At 39.0% G+C, this 22,470-nt stretch overlaps 2 protein-coding genes and 1 long non-coding RNA gene across 3 annotated transcripts; 1 reads left to right on the top strand and 2 right to left on the bottom strand.

The window, feature by feature from the left end:
* Positions 1 to 7,069: 7,069 nt before the first annotated feature.
* Positions 7,070 to 8,027, top strand: LOC147752761 (uncharacterized). The gene is made up of 2 exons (XR_015313203.1): positions 7,070 to 7,181; positions 7,475 to 8,027. It is a non-coding gene; the product is annotated as an uncharacterized LOC147752761 (long non-coding RNA).
* Positions 8,028 to 10,811: 2,784 nt separating this feature from the next.
* On the bottom strand, positions 10,812 to 12,694 carry LOC111265828 (uncharacterized). The gene is made up of 3 exons (XM_022842767.2): positions 12,602 to 12,694; positions 11,566 to 11,718; positions 10,812 to 11,297 (listed from the first exon to the last, which is right to left on the bottom strand). The coding sequence occupies exons 1-3, from the start codon at positions 12,611 to 12,613 to the stop codon at positions 11,127 to 11,129; spliced, it is 336 nt and encodes a 111-aa protein (XP_022698502.1). The 5' UTR covers positions 12,614 to 12,694; the 3' UTR covers positions 10,812 to 11,126.
* A 4,031-nt stretch (positions 12,695 to 16,725) lies between these two features.
* Positions 16,726 to 17,814, bottom strand: LOC111265824 (uncharacterized). The gene is made up of 3 exons (XM_022842766.2): positions 17,659 to 17,814; positions 17,253 to 17,402; positions 16,726 to 17,074 (listed from the first exon to the last, which is right to left on the bottom strand). The coding sequence occupies exons 1-3, from the start codon at positions 17,668 to 17,670 to the stop codon at positions 16,907 to 16,909; spliced, it is 330 nt and encodes a 109-aa protein (XP_022698501.1). The 5' UTR covers positions 17,671 to 17,814; the 3' UTR covers positions 16,726 to 16,906.
* Positions 17,815 to 22,470: the final 4,656 nt, after the last annotated feature.

Raw genomic sequence — 22,470 nt, 5'->3', positions numbered from 1 at the left:
TTCAGAAAGGAGAACTTCGCCGAAGCAACGTTACGTTGTGTAATTACGTCACGAACGCGCGATGGGGGGTTAAGGGCTTTTAGCAGCCATGTAGATCACGTAAGCTCTCGAAGACGATAGAGTATAATGAATGCGCTTTCTGTTGGCTCAAGATAAGATTCTTAAAACACGTTTTTTAAATACAGCTGTAACAAAAACCCTGAAGACGAAAAGCAAATAGCGGGTCTTCCACGCACTGAGCCTAGGATAGATGAAATCATATGTAATCGATTGTAGATCCATTGATGATCCATAGACTGTGCGACCGTTAACACCAAAATACCGGTATAAAGCACACCTTTACCATAAAAGACAGGAGAGAAAAAATCATGACAACAACAAAGGAAGAACGTCGTTACATTTTAATTGGTTTCAACTTTTTTTCGGCTGGCTAAATAAATATTGCTCCGGGACATTTATTGGCAGAATATAGAAGATTTATTGACAGATCGTACGCGACGAGGGCATATAAGAACGAGAAGTGAGTTTATTGTAATGTTATGGATTATGCTTACCAATAGCACTTACATAACTCACTCATCTTTGATCGCAACAAATATGTTTAAATAAATTTGTAAACATTTTAAATAAATAGGAACTAACTTTTATTAAGGTTTATGCCGTTCTGAGAACTAGACAGACATTATTGTGAGCTGTTACCGCAGGGAGATTTTTCAACTAGAAACCAAGTTTCCGACAAAAAAACAAGCTTACCAGCTCAAGTGCCGTATCATTTCAAAAACACTCCGCATGAATGAAAAAAGAGCCGTTGTGGTTCTCTACGTGTCAACACACCTGTTAGTAGTTACTTTACACATGTAGAAAGACTTTAACATAAACGTCAAGCGACAGTGGGATATACAGTTGCCGCATATTTTTGACTGTTCCTATTGGACAGCTAAATGTGATTTCTATATTTTCTTCTAAAGAGCGGTTTTAGCGAGCGCCAAGGCTGAGCTAATGATTACGTTATTTAGTTCTTCGTCGTTGTTGGTGCTGATACGTTTTGCAACTACGGTACTTTGCAGTACGGAGAACAGCCTGCATTCTATCGGGATTCGTTTACCAGTTTCTACAAGCAAACCTTCCTATTGAGCACGACCGTTAGATTTGGATAGGTTATATACAAAGCCGTAACTATACACTGTATGGCATTGATGTCACTTGTACAAGTAATTTCGTACAGCCTCAACTATCTCGGCTTCGACGTTCGATGCAAATCTCGACGGACTAGAACCCAGTCCGGACTATAATTTAGCCTGTCGTCCTTGAGATAATTATGCAGATTTACAAAGCCCACATATTCAGCAGGCCTAGGCGAGCAGAAAAATACGTTATCTCGCTATTGTAGCTACTGCTGCACTACTGAATCCTTGACATTTATTCTGATTATTCGAGCATCGTAATAAAGAGTTGTCTGTAGAGAAGCGAGTACTGTTCAGAGCTGATACGATTACACTGCTACAACAGTGGAAAATTGACCGGCGGCCTGAACTGTGAAGGCCGCGACCAGCAGCTTTTTTTCCTCTTTATATTCATCTACTGACTGTATAAAAGCCGATTGAAGTCCACGCAGGGTCACATTTGCTCACAAGCGATAGCAATATCGCATCGTTATGTTCGCCCTGGTGAGCCGCCTATCTCTTTATACACTCCAAGATCACATTTAACAAGGTTTCTTCAACTTAGGAGAGCGCCTTCACTATCCTCAGAGAGTTTACTCTCTGGTAGGAAGACGGCGTCCTTCGTTTATTCTCGCTGTAAATGTGCGCTGCTTGAATATGTATATCTAGAGAAGGTTCGAACTAATGTAATTGTTGTTGTCATCGGCTGATGCAGATCTCTTTTGGCTGCCGCATCTCCTGCTTTCGCAGGATTCGGCTATTACGGCTATGCTCCCGGCTACACCACGTATGGCGATGCCCCTGCCTACGGCCATTATGCGTACGCGGCCCCTGCATTGACCACCGTCCACAAGACTGTTGCCGCTCCTGCCTACACCTATGCCGCTCCAATTGCCACTGTGGCTGGCCCGGTTGTCAAGACCGTTGCCGCAGCTGCCCCTATTGCTACATGGACTGCCTCTGGCTATTGCGGTTAGGGAACGTATCTTGTCGTCAAAAAGTGAAGCTTCTTAGACTGGAAATAGAACGGAACCCTACGCCATCACAAACTCCCCGATCTCTCATAACATAAACTGGTGGAAGAATGAGTAGACAAACAGCGTTCGGTTAGGGCTGTGTTTATGAGTTAAAATTGAACTGATCCAATCCTGATTACAGACGGAATCTCTTGACAAATAAAAAGCACAGAGTAAAGAAAACAGCTAGTGGTTGTTATTTCTAGCAATAAATTTAGGAATGCTTCAGCATTTAGCTTAAACATTCAGGGTATCTCCTTTATTTGTTTGCGAAATTGATGTTTATTGTCTGAAATAACATTGGCAAATACCGGTTAGAAGTGGAACACATAAAAGGTACGATCAGCTTTTGAAAGCTATGTAAGAAGCCTTCTCCGGTATCCTGTATGAATATGGGATCTTTTTATACTCTCATTTTCAACGGTTGGAACATCTCCCGACTCTACGAGTTAATTAGAGGTTTGTAATCCCCTTAAGAACTTCTATTAACAGGCCACAGCGCACGTAGAGGAAAGCTGAATTCAAAAAATCAACGGCTAGGGCTCGTCGTGTACGAGTTTAAAAGGAGAAATTTAGGTTGCGCAAGTAAATCACATGTACAGGCAATAGAAATCTAATACACACTGCGCGTATAAGCAAGGGTTTAACGATATATTTTTCAAATGATGACAAATTCTGCTAGAGTCTCCTTATATAGCCACAATAAAAAAAAAAAGTGTAATAAATTTAAAAAAATCGAAGGTCACTTAAATTGTAAGAGCAGCGTGACATTTGAAGCTATCTATATTAATTTTAATACGAAAATGCCCAAGATAGCGCAGGGCATTAAAGCGTTCAGGACCAAAGCGTAACTTGTGTCTATGCTTAAGGCCGAACTTTGAATTGCTCTAGGGAAACGTGCAGCTCATAGTTTATAGTTGTCGATGCAATTTAGATTTACTGTTATCTGCTTGTAGAAACGAAAGCGGGCCTCAATACTTTCCGTGCTACGAGCGATGATCGTGGTCAGCTGCCTTTCCATAGGTAAGGGATAACTGTCGATTACTAAATTTGCTTTCTGCTTTTCGACTTTTCGAACATACTGTAATACGGCAATCCGCCCGATCTTTTGTGACAAACCAATCTTTGCGATATGTATAATAGCTGAAAAGTAAGCTGAAAATTCAATATCGAACCGAAAGTCTCAAACGAACACAGAGGGCAAATATTTTGGTATGAATTAACATTGTGTTCTGACTATGAACGCTAGGGACTATCGTGTGCAGCTGAAATGAAGGTTCCACAACGAACCTTTATATAACTTGAATGATGAAATTAAGTTAAGAAGCGTGAGAAGGTTTTGCTAAAATTTAAGAGATCTAAATGTCTCGTTCTGTAAGTTCCTTTTTCGGCTTCGTTCTCATACGTTTTTTCAATACAGCATCGTCAAAAAACGAGGCTTATACGTACGAACGGCATATTGTACGCATTTCGAGGTACTGTGCCTTGTTACGAATAGCAGCGGAATAATTAATAATGAACACACAGGATAAATTTGAATTTAGTTATACATTAGTGCTTAATGATAGATTACGTCACCTAAGGCTGGAAAGATACTGGTGGGAAATTGGGCATTCTTATTATGCTTTAGTGACTATCTATCTTGACGAATAGCCGAAATAAATCGCAAAATTTTCGGAATGACTGCTCTATCGAACTAACCAGCGTTCTACAAGGCAAGATACAATAGAGACATATACGATAAATGTAGATAAAAATTTAAAAAAAAAAAAGCGTTTAATTGTTGTTCTAACGAGCGACCCGTTGTCATTTGCTCTGCCAGTAACTTCTTGTTGTATCTGTTTGCGTTTCATGACTTCAATACGTTGTAGCCTGCTCCAAGCCTTCCCATACAAACACAATGAATAGCCACCGGCGGAAGGATACGTCTAGAGGAAGTCATCATAACTTCGATCGTTTGTTTAAGTTACGCAGAAAACGATTATTACAAAATATGGTATCTGTCCTAAATAATATTGCGAATTATTATCGTATCTCCTATAGCACTAAGACGAATCTCGATTTTTGAATCAATTTTTAACGGACGGATCGTATAAATTGTTGGCCTAACACGCATCTAGTCTGTCCTAACACAGCTCAAAGTAAAGATAATTTGATTCATAGAGACCTAATTGTAGTTCGCATTTGTATCAGCACCATGAGTTTTGCCAATTCGAATTTAAAAAGCATTATCTGAATTTGGCAGTAATCTGTTACATACAAGATAGTCTGATACTGCACGGAACAATACATTATGCTGCGATACATTAAAATGTATAACCACTGATAGTAAATAGCATTCGTTAATATTATACAATCCGGTTTCGGTGAATTAATGCTTGCGTGCGCCATCTTTGTCTAGCATTTTCTAGTTCACAACAGTGAACAAATCGACTTCAGGAGGAAATGCTTCTCGCTTAACCCGGCAGCCTCGTGATGTAATGCATAGAAATCTTATTCGAAATTTCAGGTCTTTGCCACGAACTTCGGTACCTCATACGCCAAAGGTGAAAAATGGCAAATCCCCCACATGGCATGCCCTTCCGCAAGTACGCGTCTCTAGTGCTAGCGGTCTCTGACAAGGCGAAAATATATTCCGACAATCATTAGGACGGTCCGTAACGGACAACCGAAGCCTGCAGAATAAACAAGATATCATTTGAAAACACGCAAGCGAGACGCGCATCTGTTACATTGTGATGGCTGCATCGGGTTGCTAACCGTAACTGGTCGAGTCGTAAAGTCATACAAAAAGGTCTATTCGGTGGCCGGCCAGGAATATGTCCGCGATCGGCTCTATCGAGTATTAACGATACGCAGATGTAATGCTTCTGCAGGACTACAAATGTTTTCCAAAGAGAAACATGAACGTTTGCGCCCTCTGCTGGAACTCGCCACAGTTCTTTTAGGGGATAAAAAAACGTGGGTTCAAACAAAGATGCACGCGATGGCAAAAGCAGAGCTGTTAAAAACAAAATATTTTTTGTAATGCTTAATCTTTGAATGTATTTGTGTATTATATCGGGCCTTTACAAGTATTATACTTATTAGAAACAATAAAACTAGCATCAGCTTCACTTTTATACCCTACCCATAGCGAGATTTCAATTCTAGGGCCAACAACGTCCTGGAAGGGTGAGGGACTTTGACTGTTATCGCTACGAGTGACTAAAGACGATGCTACGTTCCAATCAGAGCGGTACAGAGAGAGCCTTTCGCTCGAGTCCTAATTGTAAGGTAGTGTCAAAATCAATGAATGAATTCGTTTCCACTGATTTCCTAGAAAGTAGCACCTCGGGATGAGCCTGTTTTAAACAAACAAGTACACTGTACATTAATGTGTACACAATTCACTTAAACAACCTTAAAGTAACAGATGTTACTTCCAAAGTACACTATTTATGTATTCGAAAATCCATATCGTTTTCAGTTCCGTTATTCATCTCCGCAGAAATAAATCATATAAATATAATGGTCATCTATGTGGGAAGAGTTGCCATATGTCTATTAAGTAGTCATGTCCTAACCCACCTTTATTACACTAAAAACTTTTGCCTGTTCTTTAAAAAATAACAACGCAGCTTGCCGCTTCTCGAGGAAAACTACAAGAGTCGCTTCCATATCCGATAAATCGTAAAACCTTAGATAAATATCCTTTAGAATAGTTTGATTGTCTCTATATGTAGAGAAACGTGTGCTCTATTATCGTCGTAATAACGGTAGCATCAAGAGTTAGATTCGTTGTGTCGTTCGTTCGAGATCCGTAGCACCCAGGCAAACAGAGTTAGGCCTTTGAACTGATGATGTTTTCAGGGAAACTGGCTCGTTCGTGCTCTATCTAAACAAACGTCCCCAGTCACATCGTTTTAAGTGTAAACTTTCCGCAGCGGGCAAAGAAATACAAAAAAATGGCAGTTTAGTTCAATCAAAAGCTTTTTCATCAGCACGCGAGGTTAGTTTGGCCAACATTGGAGTTAATTTGGAATTCGACATAAGAACCAGAGGGCAACAAGGCCCAATTAAACTTGACCTGTTTACCTTCTGTTTCTTTTTGCTGTACAAAAAAGCTCATTCAGAACGTTGGGGCATTTTCTAAATAAAAAAAAGTCACTTGGCAGAATTAAGAGATACTTTTCTAAAAACTAGGTTTATTTTCATCAAATTTAAGCCTACAAATATGCATCCGAACATTGAAATCGATGGAAAGTCAATAAAAAAAGTTTTTTTTTAGAAACTATTTTTCCATTGCGATGAGCATACGTAAAACAAATAAGTTATTTTAATTGGGATTCTGCTGGCTTCGATATAGCAAAAAAACTAGCACAGACAATAACCCCATTAACACTGCGCTACATAGATATAACTATGTCTAGACTGACAAAAGACTCGCCATGTTTCCCTAGTATCTCGTCCCCCGAAGGGAGCTCCACAAAATCAAGTCACATAGAAAATTATGCACATATCTGCAAGAGATAAATCGCAATGAAAGACCACACAGCTGATAAAATAAATTGCTACGAATGGATCCGAACTTTGCACTCCTCGTAGATCCAACTTCGCATCGCTGGTATCGGTCGTTGTGGAATTAAGCGCTGTCAAATAAGAAGCCATTGAGGTCCTCCTTCAGACGTTCACTATTTTGAAGTACCGTTTCTAGAAGCTGCCAGAATCAGCAACACTTTTTAGCCGATTTGCTAAAGGAATGATATCTCCTGTTACCTCTCTCTAGGAAAGATGTCATCCCTCGCCATTCTTCTGATAACGCGTTGACGCCGATGGCTCGTTGTCGTCGAGAAGGAAACTCTGTAAAGAAGGAAATTTGCTTTATGCTGTGCCGTCCGGGTCTGGGATTCTCCGAGGGCCCATTCGGGGCACACTTTTGGTATAAAAGCGAACCGGAGTCAGGAACTAGTCGTACTTTAATGCAGCTAGCTCTCATCAACACAACATCATGTTTGCTTTGGTAAGTATCCAAGACAAGGGCTCTTTAATAGGTCCGACGTCTATTAACGTATTTTATTCTCTGGAGACCTCTCGGCCCTTGCGCAATGCACACCTTATAAAGCTTGCATAACATCCATTCTCCATTTAAAAAATGGTCGAATTTTTTATTCGAATGTATCTGTTTTGTAGAAGCTTTTTGCGTAAAATGCACTGTGTATTTAAAAAAGTTGTCGTTGTTCATGCTCTATAGTCCTAGTTAATTTTGTGTAAACTAACTTAAGAGTCATTATACTTTGCCCGCTGACCTTTCAGTCCGCTCTTGCTTTCATGGCTATCGCCTCTCAAGCGTTTGGAGGCATTGCCTACACCGATACTTACCATTTGCCCTACACTTATTCCTACGGATACGCTCCGACGTACACGACCTACGCTGCGCCGTACGCGACCACGTATTCCGCACCCGCCGTGTCAGTACACAAAACCGTCCTTGCGCCGGCTGTCTCGTACAACCCCATCGTGAAGACAATTTCATCGCCCTATTACGGTTTCGGCTACGGAACCGTTTACGCTCCCCTTGCGAAAAAATAAAAGAGTGCAATGTAGCAGATGCCAAACGGACTTCAATCCAGACGGGTATCCGACGATGAATACGCCCCGATGCCTGACTGTCAGTTAGGGTCGTAACGGAATGAGAGCCACGTTTGTTAAGAGTATTCTAGTAGGATGATTTCGACTGGTTTGGGGACGACTATTTATTTGAAGGTCTAACAAAACAGATCGGGAAAAAGCTTTGTATTTGTAAAAAAAATTAGAAGTAAAATTTTAGTAAGATCTAATAAAAAAAAGTATAGCATAGTCAAATTAACATACTTGTGTCATCATTCATTTTCACGATTAACAGCTATGGCTTAAATGAACTTGTGTGCTTTTATTGACGTACGATTACAAGCCCACTTTTCGGCGTACTGCCGATCCACCAGAAAAACAGGTTGTGAACGAGTTCTATGCCCACTGTTAATGGTTACCTAACATTGTAGACGTCTCTCGAATAGTCTTCCCTATAGCTTCGTATATACTAATTACACGCAGACTGTAAAAATCAACTATTTATGATTTGGACATATTCCACAGTATATAGCGTTATGTAGACGGCACGCTTTGCTGTGTTTGGATGTTCTTTTTTCGAAGACGAGGGGACTATCTCGAGGAATGATACCGCAATTTGTCTACTATAAAAGATCAAGAGCAATTCACGTAAGATTTTAACCGTTTTTAAAAAAATGTCTAGAAGTACCATCTTGCGCGTACTTTTTGCAAAATTAGCACTAATCTACCAGAAACGATTGGAGCGCGTCCAAAATAGAATTGACGCCGACGCACCTTCTTCGCTGCACCAATTAACAGTAATATCAGCTAACCTTTTTCAAAGAAAAAGAAACCAATTGTCTAGCTACGCTAATAGAGAATATATTTTCAGGTCATCGATAAGCGATTTACTGAGCCTAAACTCAAAGCCTAACGGGGCGTTGACAGATGAATTAGAGAAAACTTACAACCGATAAACAACACTTGGGTACGACTACTAGGAATTTATAATCCTTATGTAATCCTACATTGTATGCGTTATTTTGTTTGCTGTCCTGGGCGTGATTTACTTTCAGGATCTTATTACTGCCCCGTTGCTCGATTACCGATAACGAAGATAAACCATGGAACTTATCTAGCGTAGCTCTATCTGTCGCCTATACTGCATATGATACATACCATATCAGAAACACATCACGGAACATTACAGCGAACAGTAACAAAATATAATATAAAAAATGTCAAAGTATACGAAAAAGTTTTTTACAATACGATAAAGTTAACGATTTATATATATATATATATATAATATTAGGATATAAATTTATTGTGTCTTTTTTCCAGTTCAGATACCATATTTCAGATTAAAAAGATCACCAATAGAAACCGAATTAAACGACAAAAAAAAAACTGTAATCATGGACTAAGAATCGATTAAAAAAAAAAAACGAATCAAAGAAGTACGGGAAAATAGAGGAATCTTAACCTTTTTCTTTTTTACATTTAAATTTCTTACTATATATATTGCCACTTTGTCGTTAGATTTCGACGACGAAATTCTCGTATTGGGCATGCTCCGTGGTTCGGCAGTATTTTATTCCATTATGCTTTCCTTTTTAAACCCTATTCTGTTATAATCGATTAGGTTCGTTGTATACCAAGGAAAAACACGTTCGTATCTTCTAATATTCAATAGTAACTCAGAGTCACTAGACGGACGTATAGCAAAAGCCTATTTGCCGAACCTCTATTTACTCGCATTTGATGCTTGCCGACAAAAAAACTCTACTATCAAAATTATTGACGCAAAAAGGTAGCAGGTCTCTATTGTGTATGAGAAATGTGAATTTGGCAAAAGGAGCTGGAGAAACAGCAAAAAAACATAGTAAACCAAAAATAATGTTCCGGCTGTACAAAACCTGTTTAGAAAGTGGAGCTCAACTGTTAGGCAAGCAAAAGCGTTTGCTTTTTATCAAAGTGGTAACAGCAGAAACAAACATAGACTAGAGAGGATTAATTATTTTGAATAAAACTGTAAGGTAATCGATTTCGAAGTAACAACAATAAACAAAAGATTCCAAGCACAAAAAAAAACACAAAGCAAAGATTTTTCTTCAAGTGAACAGAAGCTAACCAACTTCACACATTCCATAGGTGGACTTCGTCGATCTATAACAATGTTTTCTTCATTGGCAAAGTGTGTACACTGTGCAATTGGCCGCACTGTAAAAGAAGGAAATGCCCACTGATATAAAAAGATGCAAATCGCCGCCATCCCTGTAATACTGGGCGGCATTTAATGGCTTCATCTTATGGAGAAGGATTTTTTGATCGAAAGGAGATCAGTATACAACTCGTCCTAACTAATACTCTGCTAACTTTCATGCGTCTTTTTAGTTCCAGCCAGCACTCTTCTTCTTGGCCATCACCTCTCAGACCTCTGCCGACATCGCTCATACTGCCACGTACCACTACCTGGCTTATTCTGATAACAACAGATTTACGCTCGAAGACGTAACCTAAAAAGGCTACTCCTATCCACCGGCTTGCATTAGCTATTTGTTTTACCTTATCAGTTAAGTTAGCCAATAAGTAACTTTATCTCTATGCTATACCAGTACCCAAACTAGAGCGTGTAACGTAAAGCATACGTTTGCATAAAATAATATCCTTTTTAGATGAAGTATAACCCACTCTATAATGCGTGCTAGCAGTGAAACCTATCAATATCTAGCCAGAAACATTCGAATTATTCGAAATTATTATTATTACTTGCACTCAGCTAGTATTTGAAGTGACCCGAAGATTCACTATCGTCCTCGAGTCTGGTTGCTGTTTTAGAGACGAACATACCTATCGCTTTTTTTCTTCGGATATACCATAGAAATTTTTCAGCTTTTTTTTGAAGTGCTTTATTCTTGGGATTTTGGGACTCCTCGGCCTGTTAGCAGCCCAACGTTAGGTTTTCCAGACTTCCTTTCGCATTTTTGAATAGTTCGAAACAGACCCTGCCTACGATCGTATTTCAACCTGACTGTATATAAAAAGTGTTTGAGCGAGACTATTTTCTTCAGCAGAAATGCGCCGAACTGCGTGTGGATTATTTATTGATTAGAAATGACAACGTACATAACACAAATAAATTATCATTGAACAAAAAGAGCATCTCTGAATACATATTATTCTTAAAAATCTACTAGGAAACAAGTATTTGGCAGTATACAGCTATCCATCAAGGATGGATTAACGATATCAGATAGGAACAGGAGGTGCAGATCTGCGGCTTACAAAGTAGCTGGATCATTTGCGCGGCACTTATATTTTTGGCTTTCCTTCATTTATTTATTCGGTTCGTCAAATAAAGAGACGGTCCCCTTGTCTACTTTTTATAGTAATGCTTGTATCGACCATAGATGGGTGATGCATAACCGTACCCTCTATACAGACCCCCGTAACCTCCGTAGTATGCGGGCTTTACAACAGGAGCTACTACAAGGGGGGCCGTGTGGATAGTTTTGGTTGTGTAGGCATAGCTGGAGACCAGAGGCGCCTGAACGCAGACCGAAAAAACAAGAAGAAGGTAACGTTAGGATTGTGATAGATCCGCTGGATCAGTAAGGATTCTTTGGTGACCTTTAGAAGCTATGTAATGATATAAGATTGGGCATATTGCTAACTGTGGATTTAAACGCGGAAATTGTTTATCTGGTCCTCACGTACACTTACATACCAGTTAATTTGTTTTTGGCGACAATATTGCCTTTTATGCTTATATACAACGTGAAACAGTCTAAGGGCATTCTGTTTCAGTATCTCACCTTAACAACGGGTGCGGCGAGGTAGGGGGCACCGTAGGCAGCTCCATACACGTACGGTACAGCATGACCATAGCCGCCGTAACTTCCGTAATATGCACCCCCATAGGGATAGCCGGCTAAAACGGCACCCACCAGCACAACGAGGAGGGCGAACTAAGAGGACGAAGAAGCATTGCGACGTTACCAATTAAAATGAAAAACAGATCAATAGCGAAGTGTATTTAGGATGTGTAAGTGCACCTACCGTTACGTTATCGTGATAAGCGTAGCAGACAGATAAATAAGTTGGCTGATAGATTACCCTATCGAACAAATAATATTAGTCTCGAATAATAACCTCTGTCAGAAGAGATATTATCAGCATTTCATAAATTTGCAATGGTTAAATAATAAAACAACTCATGTAAGTGCGATTCTTCCTGGCGACATGTTCCTTCCGAGATTTTCGTTAAAAATATTTTCTTTAAATGCCAATTGGACTACGCGTCTACCAAGCCCAGGTTATGTGTCCCCGATTAAAAAAAAAAATGACAATATCGTATATCTATGGAACTGATACCGCTAAAACAAGCTTCTGCTCAACGGTACATATCGAGATCCGTTCGGCATCCTATATTATATAAATACGTCGTTTCTGTTTACAGAAGATTTCGTCTACCTGTCTCAGCACGAAGTATCAAAACGGAGAATACCTCACAATGGCTCCGGAAGTAACTTGAATAAAGCTCATAGAAACTCAATAAGAATAATGGCACCCGAGATGTTTCTGCTGCACTAAAATATCATTGTATGCTTAGAGCACAAAAAATTCTAAGAACTTTACAATTTCAAAGGCTGCCTTGAAGTTTACGCAACGATTTCTAACTAAATAAATAAAAATAAACATAAATAATTACACTTTTTCTCATAACAAAAAAACAAACTAATGCAAGGGTAATTAAACAGTGAAATCTAGAGTATCTGTTAGTGACGCAAAAGGTTTCTCGACTTGAAAAGTAGTTTAATAGAATAAGAGACCGTTTTCGGTTTCACTCACCGGTGCACGCATGTTAATTGTTAGTCTGAGCTGTAGCAAGTACAATATATCTTCGAAGTCTTCGCTAACCCGAGAACGCTAGGTTTCGTTGTCAGCTTATATCTCTATATATATAGTAAAGGAAGGTGGTCATAGTATGTGCGAGGCAAGGTACTTGCCACCTGCTGGCAACTTTCCCTCAGCGGCTATTGTACATTTGAAAAAATTTAAAAGAAGGAGATACCGTGGTAAAGGATCCTATACAGTTCGGCCTCATCCGCTCTAACTTTGGTTAGCCAATTTTGCTCGTTCGAACTTCTGGGCATAGAGAGAAGTTAAAGAAGTGCTCAATGTGTTGGCAGTGATACTGCCTACATTTTGCTGCCTATTTTCTTTCTTAACGAGGAAAAAGAAATGAATCAATAATGACGACCGCTATCACTGTTTGGCGCATTCAATTTAAAAAAAAATTATGCGTGTCAGGGGATTCGTTCGACTGGCTCGAGCATATAATAACGTTGTATTGTTCTTCTTTTTTTTTTTTTTTTGATTGGCTTGAGATATCTCAGCCAAGCAGTTATCTCAGCAGGTGGTTCATTTTTGGTATTAGGCTGTACGGAGCTGTTTATTAAAGACAGATATCTAGAATAAATTGTTTTACAGCTGTATCTTCATATATTTCTCGACTTCTTAGCATATCCTGTATGCTTATATTGCAACTCTGAAGTAAGTGACGATGATAATAACGTTTTCGTACGGTAAACTTCACGTTTGGTCTGCCAGCGAATATGAATTTTGCTTCTGTTTGCTGTAAATAAAAAATAAGCCGTATAGTTTTATACCTGAATAGAGGCCCTTCTTTTCTGTTTCGGTTTCTAGAAAAACTACGTTACTTTTCCATTTACGAATTGATTTTTCCAAGAAATATTAACCCTCATTAAGAAAAAATGTATTCCCAACAGTAATTTAAATTATATATTTCCTAACCAGTTAATTCTTCTTGTTTTTACAACTCCAGGTTAACTTGACCGCTTGCAAAGGATTTTGTAAATTTAAAATTTTCACATATTTCACATTATCGCGTTGCCACCGAACTTCACACAATCGAAAATCTTCATTACTATAAATCAAACGATAATTTCTTTTAAAGACTGATCGGGCATGAGTAGAATAGGTATATATGCGACGGATTTACGGTTAAGAAATTAAAGAAAAGACGGTTCTCTTATAGCCCCAGTCTCCGTGATAACGCGGCGGTGAACTTGGGGGCAGGCGCTGGTCGAGGGTGATAGTCTGGGTTCGAATCCGAGCACAGACACACTTCGTGTTGTTTTGGAAGTTAGCCGTCTGAAGTAATGCCTAACGGTTTATATGCCGGGCGTAAAACACAAACCTAAAGTACTCTACTACAATATTCATTTGCTATGTACCGGCAATAATATGAATATATATTATACCTATGCAGTAATTAGTTATACGATTAAAGATTGCTTCAAGCTCTACGAGGTTAAAACGCCGGTTGAATATCAGTGCCTACGGTTTGTCAACATTTTGCGAGCAAATGAACGCTTCCAAACAATTAATATTTTCAAATATTTAGTCCGTCTGCCAAACGCAGACACGGCTCCAGTTGGATCCACGGATGTCTATGCAGCCACTAAGTTGTCGTAAATACTTCTAAGATCTGCGCGCATACTCGTCGAATTTCAGTGGGTTATAGCCCATCGTTTTAGAGGCATTTATGTAAGTAGTAAATGCTTGAATGAGCTTCAAACGTAGTATCCAAGTCACAAACAGACGCGTACGTTTTGGTAAGTAAGCATCTTGCATCATATCTATGGCCGCGAGTTTTGTTTTTGAAAAATAAGTCTGAAAATAAGCACCAGCTCTTTCTATTAAAACGTCATTGATCCGTCTCAACTCCGTTACTCTAAAAAGAAAACAAAAGTTATACTAAGTCATAAATTTCTCTTGACACATTATAACGTATTTAATTTGTCAATACCTTTTAATGTTTATTTTTCGGCGCCTTCTTATGCAGAGAAAGGTGGATGCTAAAAATAAAAATATAGAGCGTTCGGGACGACAGTGAACCTTTTGAGCCTTTTCCGCAGGCTCAGTTCTCATATTTTCAAACTAGTTGTATACATTTTCAATCTAGAACCTTCTGACATTTGTTTAGAAACTGTTAATTCCATTTCCGTAGAAGTTTGAATTACGAGAGTTTCAAAAGGCATTTTCGAAATGTTAACACTTCGATCTTTTTTTTTATCAAGAAATTGCCGAAATTTTCATTTTTAAATTAATTTAAAAGTATCGCAGGCGTGAACGAAAGCAAAACAAAGTGGAAAAAGTGTCATATATTTGTATCACTCACTGTGGGCAAACTGTGTAAAAGACATGCCATGCCCAGCAAAATAACGGAATAAATCGCAAAAATAAATCGAAAAAAACTGTGCCTACTGAACTCAGCTAAAATGATTGGGTCTCTTGATGATCCTTTCCGCGATCTGCATCAGCTTAATCAAACAGTCGCCTAAGAATAAGCTTATTCACATGAATATTTTCTATGATAGCTCAGAGCGGCCCTCGTCAGACTTCAATGGTGTAGTGCATTTTATAAATCGAAAACGTTTTCTCGAAACTGACAGTTTTTGCTACGGTCTGGTAGGAGGTTATTGTCGTCTATCCGATTAGTTTGGCTCGTTTAGCTTTCAACAAAAAACAAATTAAAACTGTGGAGACACTGTTCCTTGGCGCCCAATATGGCCGCCCTTGTAGTTCGAATTTGATAGTGATCCACACAAAACGATAATAACAGATTTGTACGAAAGTATATTTCCAATATATCATCAGTCAACAGAAACATAGAGGAGCTAACAATTAGCAGGCATTGGCCGGTCTTTTTATTAACAACCAATAATTAGAATGAAAGAATAAGCCAGTAGTGCCAAGGTGTGGCAGGCCCGCTACAGAAGAGCCATTTCGTACTGCGTCACGGTCTGGGCAGCACGGCATGATGATTCTATTAAGCGGTAGAGGCCTCTTAACTACTCTGATTTAAACGGCTAACTATCCCTATCAGCCTTCGTTAAATATTTTCGACATTATCATTATTTCGAAAATGTTTCTATAGGAGAAGCAAAAAAGGCCATCCGTTCTACACATTGGAGGCATAGAAGCTATTTATTTGCCTTCAAAAGCCTAGAACAAAAAATGTATTGCAAATTTCTACCCATATGTAGATATTGATCGGAAAGGCATGATCTCTTACTTAAAAATCTTTTCTTGACTTTCCCAATAGTACTGCTTTTTAAAAATAATCTAAAAAGAGTGCTTACAACTAACCATTATTTTTTGACTGATCTACTTTTCCCCTTTACCTGTTTAGACCCGCTGTCATTGAATCGAAATGAGTCGAAATCATCCTATTCTTCCAATTGTAATTGTCTTCATGTGCAGCTCACTCTGCATTACGATAGGTCTACATACAGTTTCTAAGGCATATAACGCACATAACACATAGGATGAGTCTAGGTTAATAAACCTGTAAAAAGAATCCTGTAAAAAGTCGAACTGAACAATGGTAGAATAAGAATATGGTCAAAAATCATAAGCTGTTTAAATTTATAATCAACATCTTTATCGTCGATCTTTATGTCCACCTACAGATACTAGTCTGTAGATGAAGCCACAGTCGAAGTCAGTTTTCGGCCTTTTCTTTCGACAAAGGACTATGTAGAGGATGCTAACAGCCTGACCACGATTTCGTTCTGGAATATTTCGTGATAGGTCAGATGGCGAAGGATAGTACTGGAGGCGCACCTAAACAAAATAAACAGAAGCGAAACTTCCAGAGAATAGTCGATTCAGAACCAGTGAAGCAACGATGTGTATGTATATATAGCACATTATGTAAAACACTGTTACAATGCGAAAGATAACATTACATCATCTAAACACGTGTAGCTCTATAGCACAACGATTGGCCATCGAAGTCCTCGTAGCTGCGTCCACTTTGTTCAATTCACGTCAATATACGGACAAAGACGACTGATTCCCATCAAGAAACGAAGCCTAGTTTCGAACCTAAACTACTCCTAGAGTAGCACGAAAACAAACTAGCTTCACAACATGGATAACTCTTTCCTATATGTACAACAAATGGTAATTTATTCAAGAAGCGAGCCAGATAAAATTTCACGTAAAGAATCGCCTTATGATAAAATTGGCGCGTGATTCATGTGCGTACATTTCTAAGCGCATTCTAAATGTAGTTCTTGGTCTTGTGGATTTGAGCATCCCCCTCCTTAGCGCAAGAGTTGATTACTTCTTTTTAAGGTAGTGGAGTCCGTATCCGTGACCACCATACAGGGGCGAGGCATAACCGTAAGCTCCGTACACACCACCGTAATACGCTGGCTTCACGATGGGGGCCGCTACAATTGGGCTATGGTACGTCTTGGTATAGGTATAACTTGGAACAAGTGAGGTCTGGAAATAATCACGAGGTTTAGATAACAGTTAACCACTAAACTGGCTACTTCAAATGCATAGGATTGAGCTGCATAAAAGGCTATGGGTCGCACGTTAAGATATCCATGAAACGCTGCTTTTTTGCTTGTGAAACTTTGTAGAGTCGACCACTCGGATTTAAGTTAAGAGTACTAACCTTAATGATGGGCGCGGCATAGTAAGGTTCAACGTACGCTCCATAGGCATAAGGAGCCGCGTATCCATAACCACCATAGTACGCTCCATAAGCAGGATATCCTAAGTAACCAGCTGAGGCAAAACCGACGAGCGTTCCCAGAAGAACAATCTATTGGGACAGAGAAGCACAGAACGACTCGTGTGTCCTTCTATGTTCTGAATATCAATTTCAATGTAATCAAGTATAATTGGGTCGGTGCTGTCTTGTTAAAAGGTAGTAGCAGATTGCCTGTGCATTTAGCTCTAACAAAGGTAATGGTGGTATGCTAACCACCAACTGTGTTAACATTGTAACAGTAAGTTATATACATAACAGGTTAATGCACTTCCCCTAACGTACATTAAGGTTTACTACTTAGACTTACCGCAGCCTTCATGGTGTTCGAGTTTCTCTTTAGCAAGAGGATAAATGTTCACTGACCAACTCTGCTTGTAAGCATGTCGCTTCCGGCCACTTTTGCCCTACTTATATATTCACTCGTCCCGCACCCTTAGCCCTCGTTTTCGAATCTAGGAAAGTAGTCCCCTCTATCCACCTTTACCCGCAGAAATTTTTTCTTTCCCTCAAAATATCGTGCAGATTTAGTCTGTAGTTTCTACCCTCGTCCTTAGCAGACATCCATCTTTACTCCAATAATTTCTGTCTTAGATTTTTTGTCGACATCAATTTGGCAGCATCTGCGCTTTTTCTAGAGTGGTCTTTCTGATGTTGGTCTTCAGCTTCTTGACCGTAGCCGAATCACAGCATACCCGATTTTCTAGAGAACTGCGCGGTTTGCGGCTGTCGCAAATTGCGAGATATACGGTACACAGACAGCGTCCCCAGTGTAACACATGTTCACCGCAACCCACATGACTACTGCCGAAGTAACGCGTTACACCCGAACCAAACGAACGGTTATTAACGGTGAAAATATTTTACCTTTACATTAACTTGGCGATTCCAACGGCTGTATAGCCAACTCGGCGAACCTCATTACTATAGCGATGCACCTGCAGGAAGCCCCTTTCATCATACCGGCATACTGGTTAACGGCCAGCAAGGATGAGGATATTTTTTGGCTTGTTCATCCTACGCGCGTTCACTTTTACTCGAAACGGACGTCGCCGTCTTCTATCGATCGTCTCAACGTTTTCTCTCGTTGGATTTTCTGATACGGTCATTACAGTATCATTATCAGCATGTTAAGAATCAAAGTTATCTGTGTCTTTTCTAGTTAACTTTTTAGTTCGTGTATTTAGAAGACCTTCCCTCTGTGGTCTGCACTAAACATCTGCCAACTTAGCGATAAAGATTACATTAACTTACGTTAATTTTTAGATAAGTTGAAATTTTCTAGCTTCCGATGAAATTTTACGATGACGAAACTTTATTTAAATGTACGTACGTGATAAACTAATTTAAACCGTATAGTAAATTCCGAAAAAGGCCTTGAATCTTACTACAAGTTAAGCCTGAACTGAAATCGAATAAATGTGGCAAACCAACGCCTCACCTGAGCCATTATGAGAACGAAAAGTTCTAAATCAATGTACGCAATGGGAAAATTCTCACGACAGTTAGAAAAGGTCACTCTTTTATATATATATATATCGATATATTGTACACACCTAAAATAAAGACTCCTGACCTGTAAAGACACATTTCCCCTATTTTGCACATTGTTATAAGTATAACAACGGTTTTTAAGCTTACCCTTTTAGCCATTGTCCAAGCTATCACAGTATCAATGACGGTCACATATTAGTAGAACGTGACAACTGAGTAGCTTTCTTACCACCATTTCTTTACCAAGTATTGGACGAATTTATAAGAGCATTGCATCCGCGAAAGATTAGTAATTATATAATCTTGATTTTTTAGGAACATTCAGCTGGCCATTTATGCTGGGTCCGTGTATTACGACCCGAGAATATAGAGAATTTCGCTATGGACATTACGCTATCCTTACCAGAAAAAGGTTGAAATTTTTTTCTAAGTAGTAATTCTAAGAATGACTTGTTATCGGATCTATGACGAATTAAATCAAGATTTGTTCATATTGTTGCATCTATTGAAAAAATATGCAATGACTTTTGTGATCGTTAACTTCATGTCCTATATTGACCTAAGCTATTTTTTGTATTTACCTACATTAGTTGTCCTTAATTAATGGCGACTGTGATTAGCTAGTGGCGATAACTGTTGTGAATGGGTTCAATTTAATCTTCTCAATCAGCTTAAACGAATTGTTATTCTACGATGCAGTCTACTACAGTTCTGTAAATTTTTACTGGGCTTTATTTTACCTACATATCGAAGATTTCTCAAGGCCATTTCGCCTTGCAAAAAAGAGGATAAGCTAAGCTGACGATTCTCTATCATGAATCCTTATTATAAAGAATCTAAAATTTCCTGCAACTTAGAGAAATGCGAGCAGTACTCTAACAATGTTTCCATCTGTATTTCAAATCTATTTGGACTTTTGTTCGACACATAAGGTCAAAAGCCTCGATACAAAACATTAGCAACAAAGAAACTCTGCACTGTCGTTTGTTGCAGCTGTTTAGAGACAAGGTAAAACTTTGCGCATTCGTACGACGGTCTGCTGAAATCCTTCTGCCAGTATTGTGACCAGGACAATAGATGGCATAAGATCAGTGCTTATGCTTTATTAAGCAGTGGCTGACATAAAGGGAAAATTGCGGTCTTAAAACATCGATTTCATTCGAGTAATTAAAATGGCTAATGTTATACATATAGATCAGGAAAGCAGTGAGTACTTATAAAAAGCCACAGTCAAAATAAAGCATCGTGTTTACATAAAAGAAAAATATTAGTTCAGGTGTCAGTTAATTGTTTTTCAGGCTCTCAGGCCCGCAACACCGTTTTTGCCCTGAAGTCGGCAATAAAAATAAAATTTAATCACACTACTTGACGTGATCAGTATTCATGCGTTTAAACACTGAACATGAATAGAATAGATAAAAATATGCCAGATATAAAAACCAAAGTTCGCTATACATCTGCATATGCATCCCGAAGTGGTGGGGTATTTTTTCCGTTAATTGCTATCATGAAACGGCTACTAGCGAAGTCACAAAATAACATATCTTCACGCCATACTTTTTTACTATCTATGACTAGGATTGTAAACATTATCGAGATTTAAAAGTTCTCATCCGAGTTTGAGCTGCACTGAAATTGATTAGTTTTTCCCGAACAAATCCGAAAGGCGAAAGCTTATGCCCCAGAATTACATCATCAACTGAGTTTTGTGCGTGAAAATTTTGTCTCGTTGTTAGCAAGGTGACTATTAAACCCCTATGCAACATGCTTTCAACTGATCCGTTCAGCCGATCGCGTGCTCTATAACAAAAAAAAAAGATTGAAACCTCCGCATGTGACTTTTTGTAGCACTGAAAAGGTCGACATCATCAACTACCCCACCCACTTCATAGTCCCGCTTGTCCATACAGTTTTTGGCGCTTTCTGGTTTTATCATTTAATCATTATCGTCTATAATAATCCATAAACTTGAATTGTCTGCTCCCACGTGTTGAGCATACACAGTATCGTTTAACGGTTTTTCAGATACTTCTAGTCAGCGGAAGCAGCAGCAGTAGTCTTCTGCAGTTACGAAGGACCAAATGTCTTCGAACTGGCGTTTTTTAGCTGCTACTGCTTTGTTTAAAATGTCAGCTTTATCGTTTTTGTTCAGCACTATCGGTGGAGACTGTTTCTACACGGTGACTATTGGCGTCACGGTCGCGCTTATCTTTGCATAGAACCGCGTATACACGGCTGTGCCTCGATGATATGATCGCTACAAGTTTATCATCTACGGCCTCATCATCAATGATAGACCGTTTCGATAACTTTGGCAAGCGCTAGAAAGCGATACCTATTATATCATTGAAATAGACATATACATAGGTTTATATGGCAGCTGAAAGAATATCGACGTTTTTCATCCTTTACCGACTAGCATTGTCTGTCTCGTCTGATATCTTCCTTCCTATTCGTTCTTTGCTGATGACACTATATTCTATCGATGGATCGATGGGAGTAGCATTGACAACAAAACCATAATAGTCATAATCGTAGAATTCTCGGCGGAGTTGGCGCGGAAGTGAAGTCAAATAGAACGGAACGTGGACAGAAGTTCTCTGCTGGCTGGACGCCCGCCGGACATCACCAACGATTACTCAGTGATTAAATACGCGAAGTGAAGGGGTGAAATCGAACTGGTAGCTCGTTCCTTATTAGTTGCTCTCAAAACTTCGATATTCAGTCACATCGGCCGAGGCCTAACGAAATAATTGTACTGCGGTTGTTTGTAGCGAACAGTGGACGTATGGACCAGATAATATTGGGGGACATTTGGTCGTGAAAAAGTGATGTAGGAAATGATAGAAAAAAACATTCTTTACCATTCTATTAATACCTAGTCCATCTCTGTTCATATTTTTCCACTCGATTTCGCAGCTCTTCTCGGTTGAAAGACCACTTTTTTTTTTGTTTTTCCTGCCTGAAACCGAAATCCTGTTGGCTAAACCACTAAGCATGCATTTGGAAATAATAACGGTTGAGTGACTTATTCTAAAACATTCAACTGCTCATTAGCTACGCGCTTATTTCTCGGACTAGAGAACAAGATATCTTTATTTTATAATTGCCGGTTAGAATAGCTCGGAAAGAGAGAATTGCCAAAAACGACTATAAAGTAATTTTCCAAAAATGTCTTCTTACTAGTAATTTTCTAGACTAAGGTCAGTATTAACTGCAAAACATAAAATACGTGCCTTTTACGTAATTCGAAAATCAGACTTCTTTTAAGAGCGAATATGCTATCTTCGTAGATGCTATAGTAACATCGTTTTGTACAAACGGACACGTGGTAATGTGGGTTGAAGTAGACATATTTCGTTCCGTGTTGAGAGCGGGCCGTTTGGAGCAGTGCTTAACGGCTTATGTACCGGATGTGAAGGACCCCAAAACATAGTATGTTTATTTATTACCATTATTTTCATGTATAGTTATAGTAGAATTTCCACTTTAGCCTATCGTCTCATGCTGGCTTGAATAGCTACAGTAAATGCGAGCTTAAATATTTACTAGCTCGATCTATTTTCAGTTCAGTTATTGGTGTAAAAAAAAATGTTTTTTTAGTTAGCTAGCATTGTTTATATCTGAG

The sequence above is a fragment of the Varroa jacobsoni genome, unplaced genomic scaffold, assembly GCF_002532875.2.
Source record: "Varroa jacobsoni isolate VJ856 unplaced genomic scaffold, vjacob_1.0 scaffold_1017, whole genome shotgun sequence".
NCBI classification, from domain to species: domain Eukaryota; kingdom Metazoa; phylum Arthropoda; class Arachnida; order Mesostigmata; family Varroidae; genus Varroa; species Varroa jacobsoni.
Note: the sequence above shows the minus strand (reverse complement) of the source record. Positions and strands in the feature narration are given on the sequence as shown.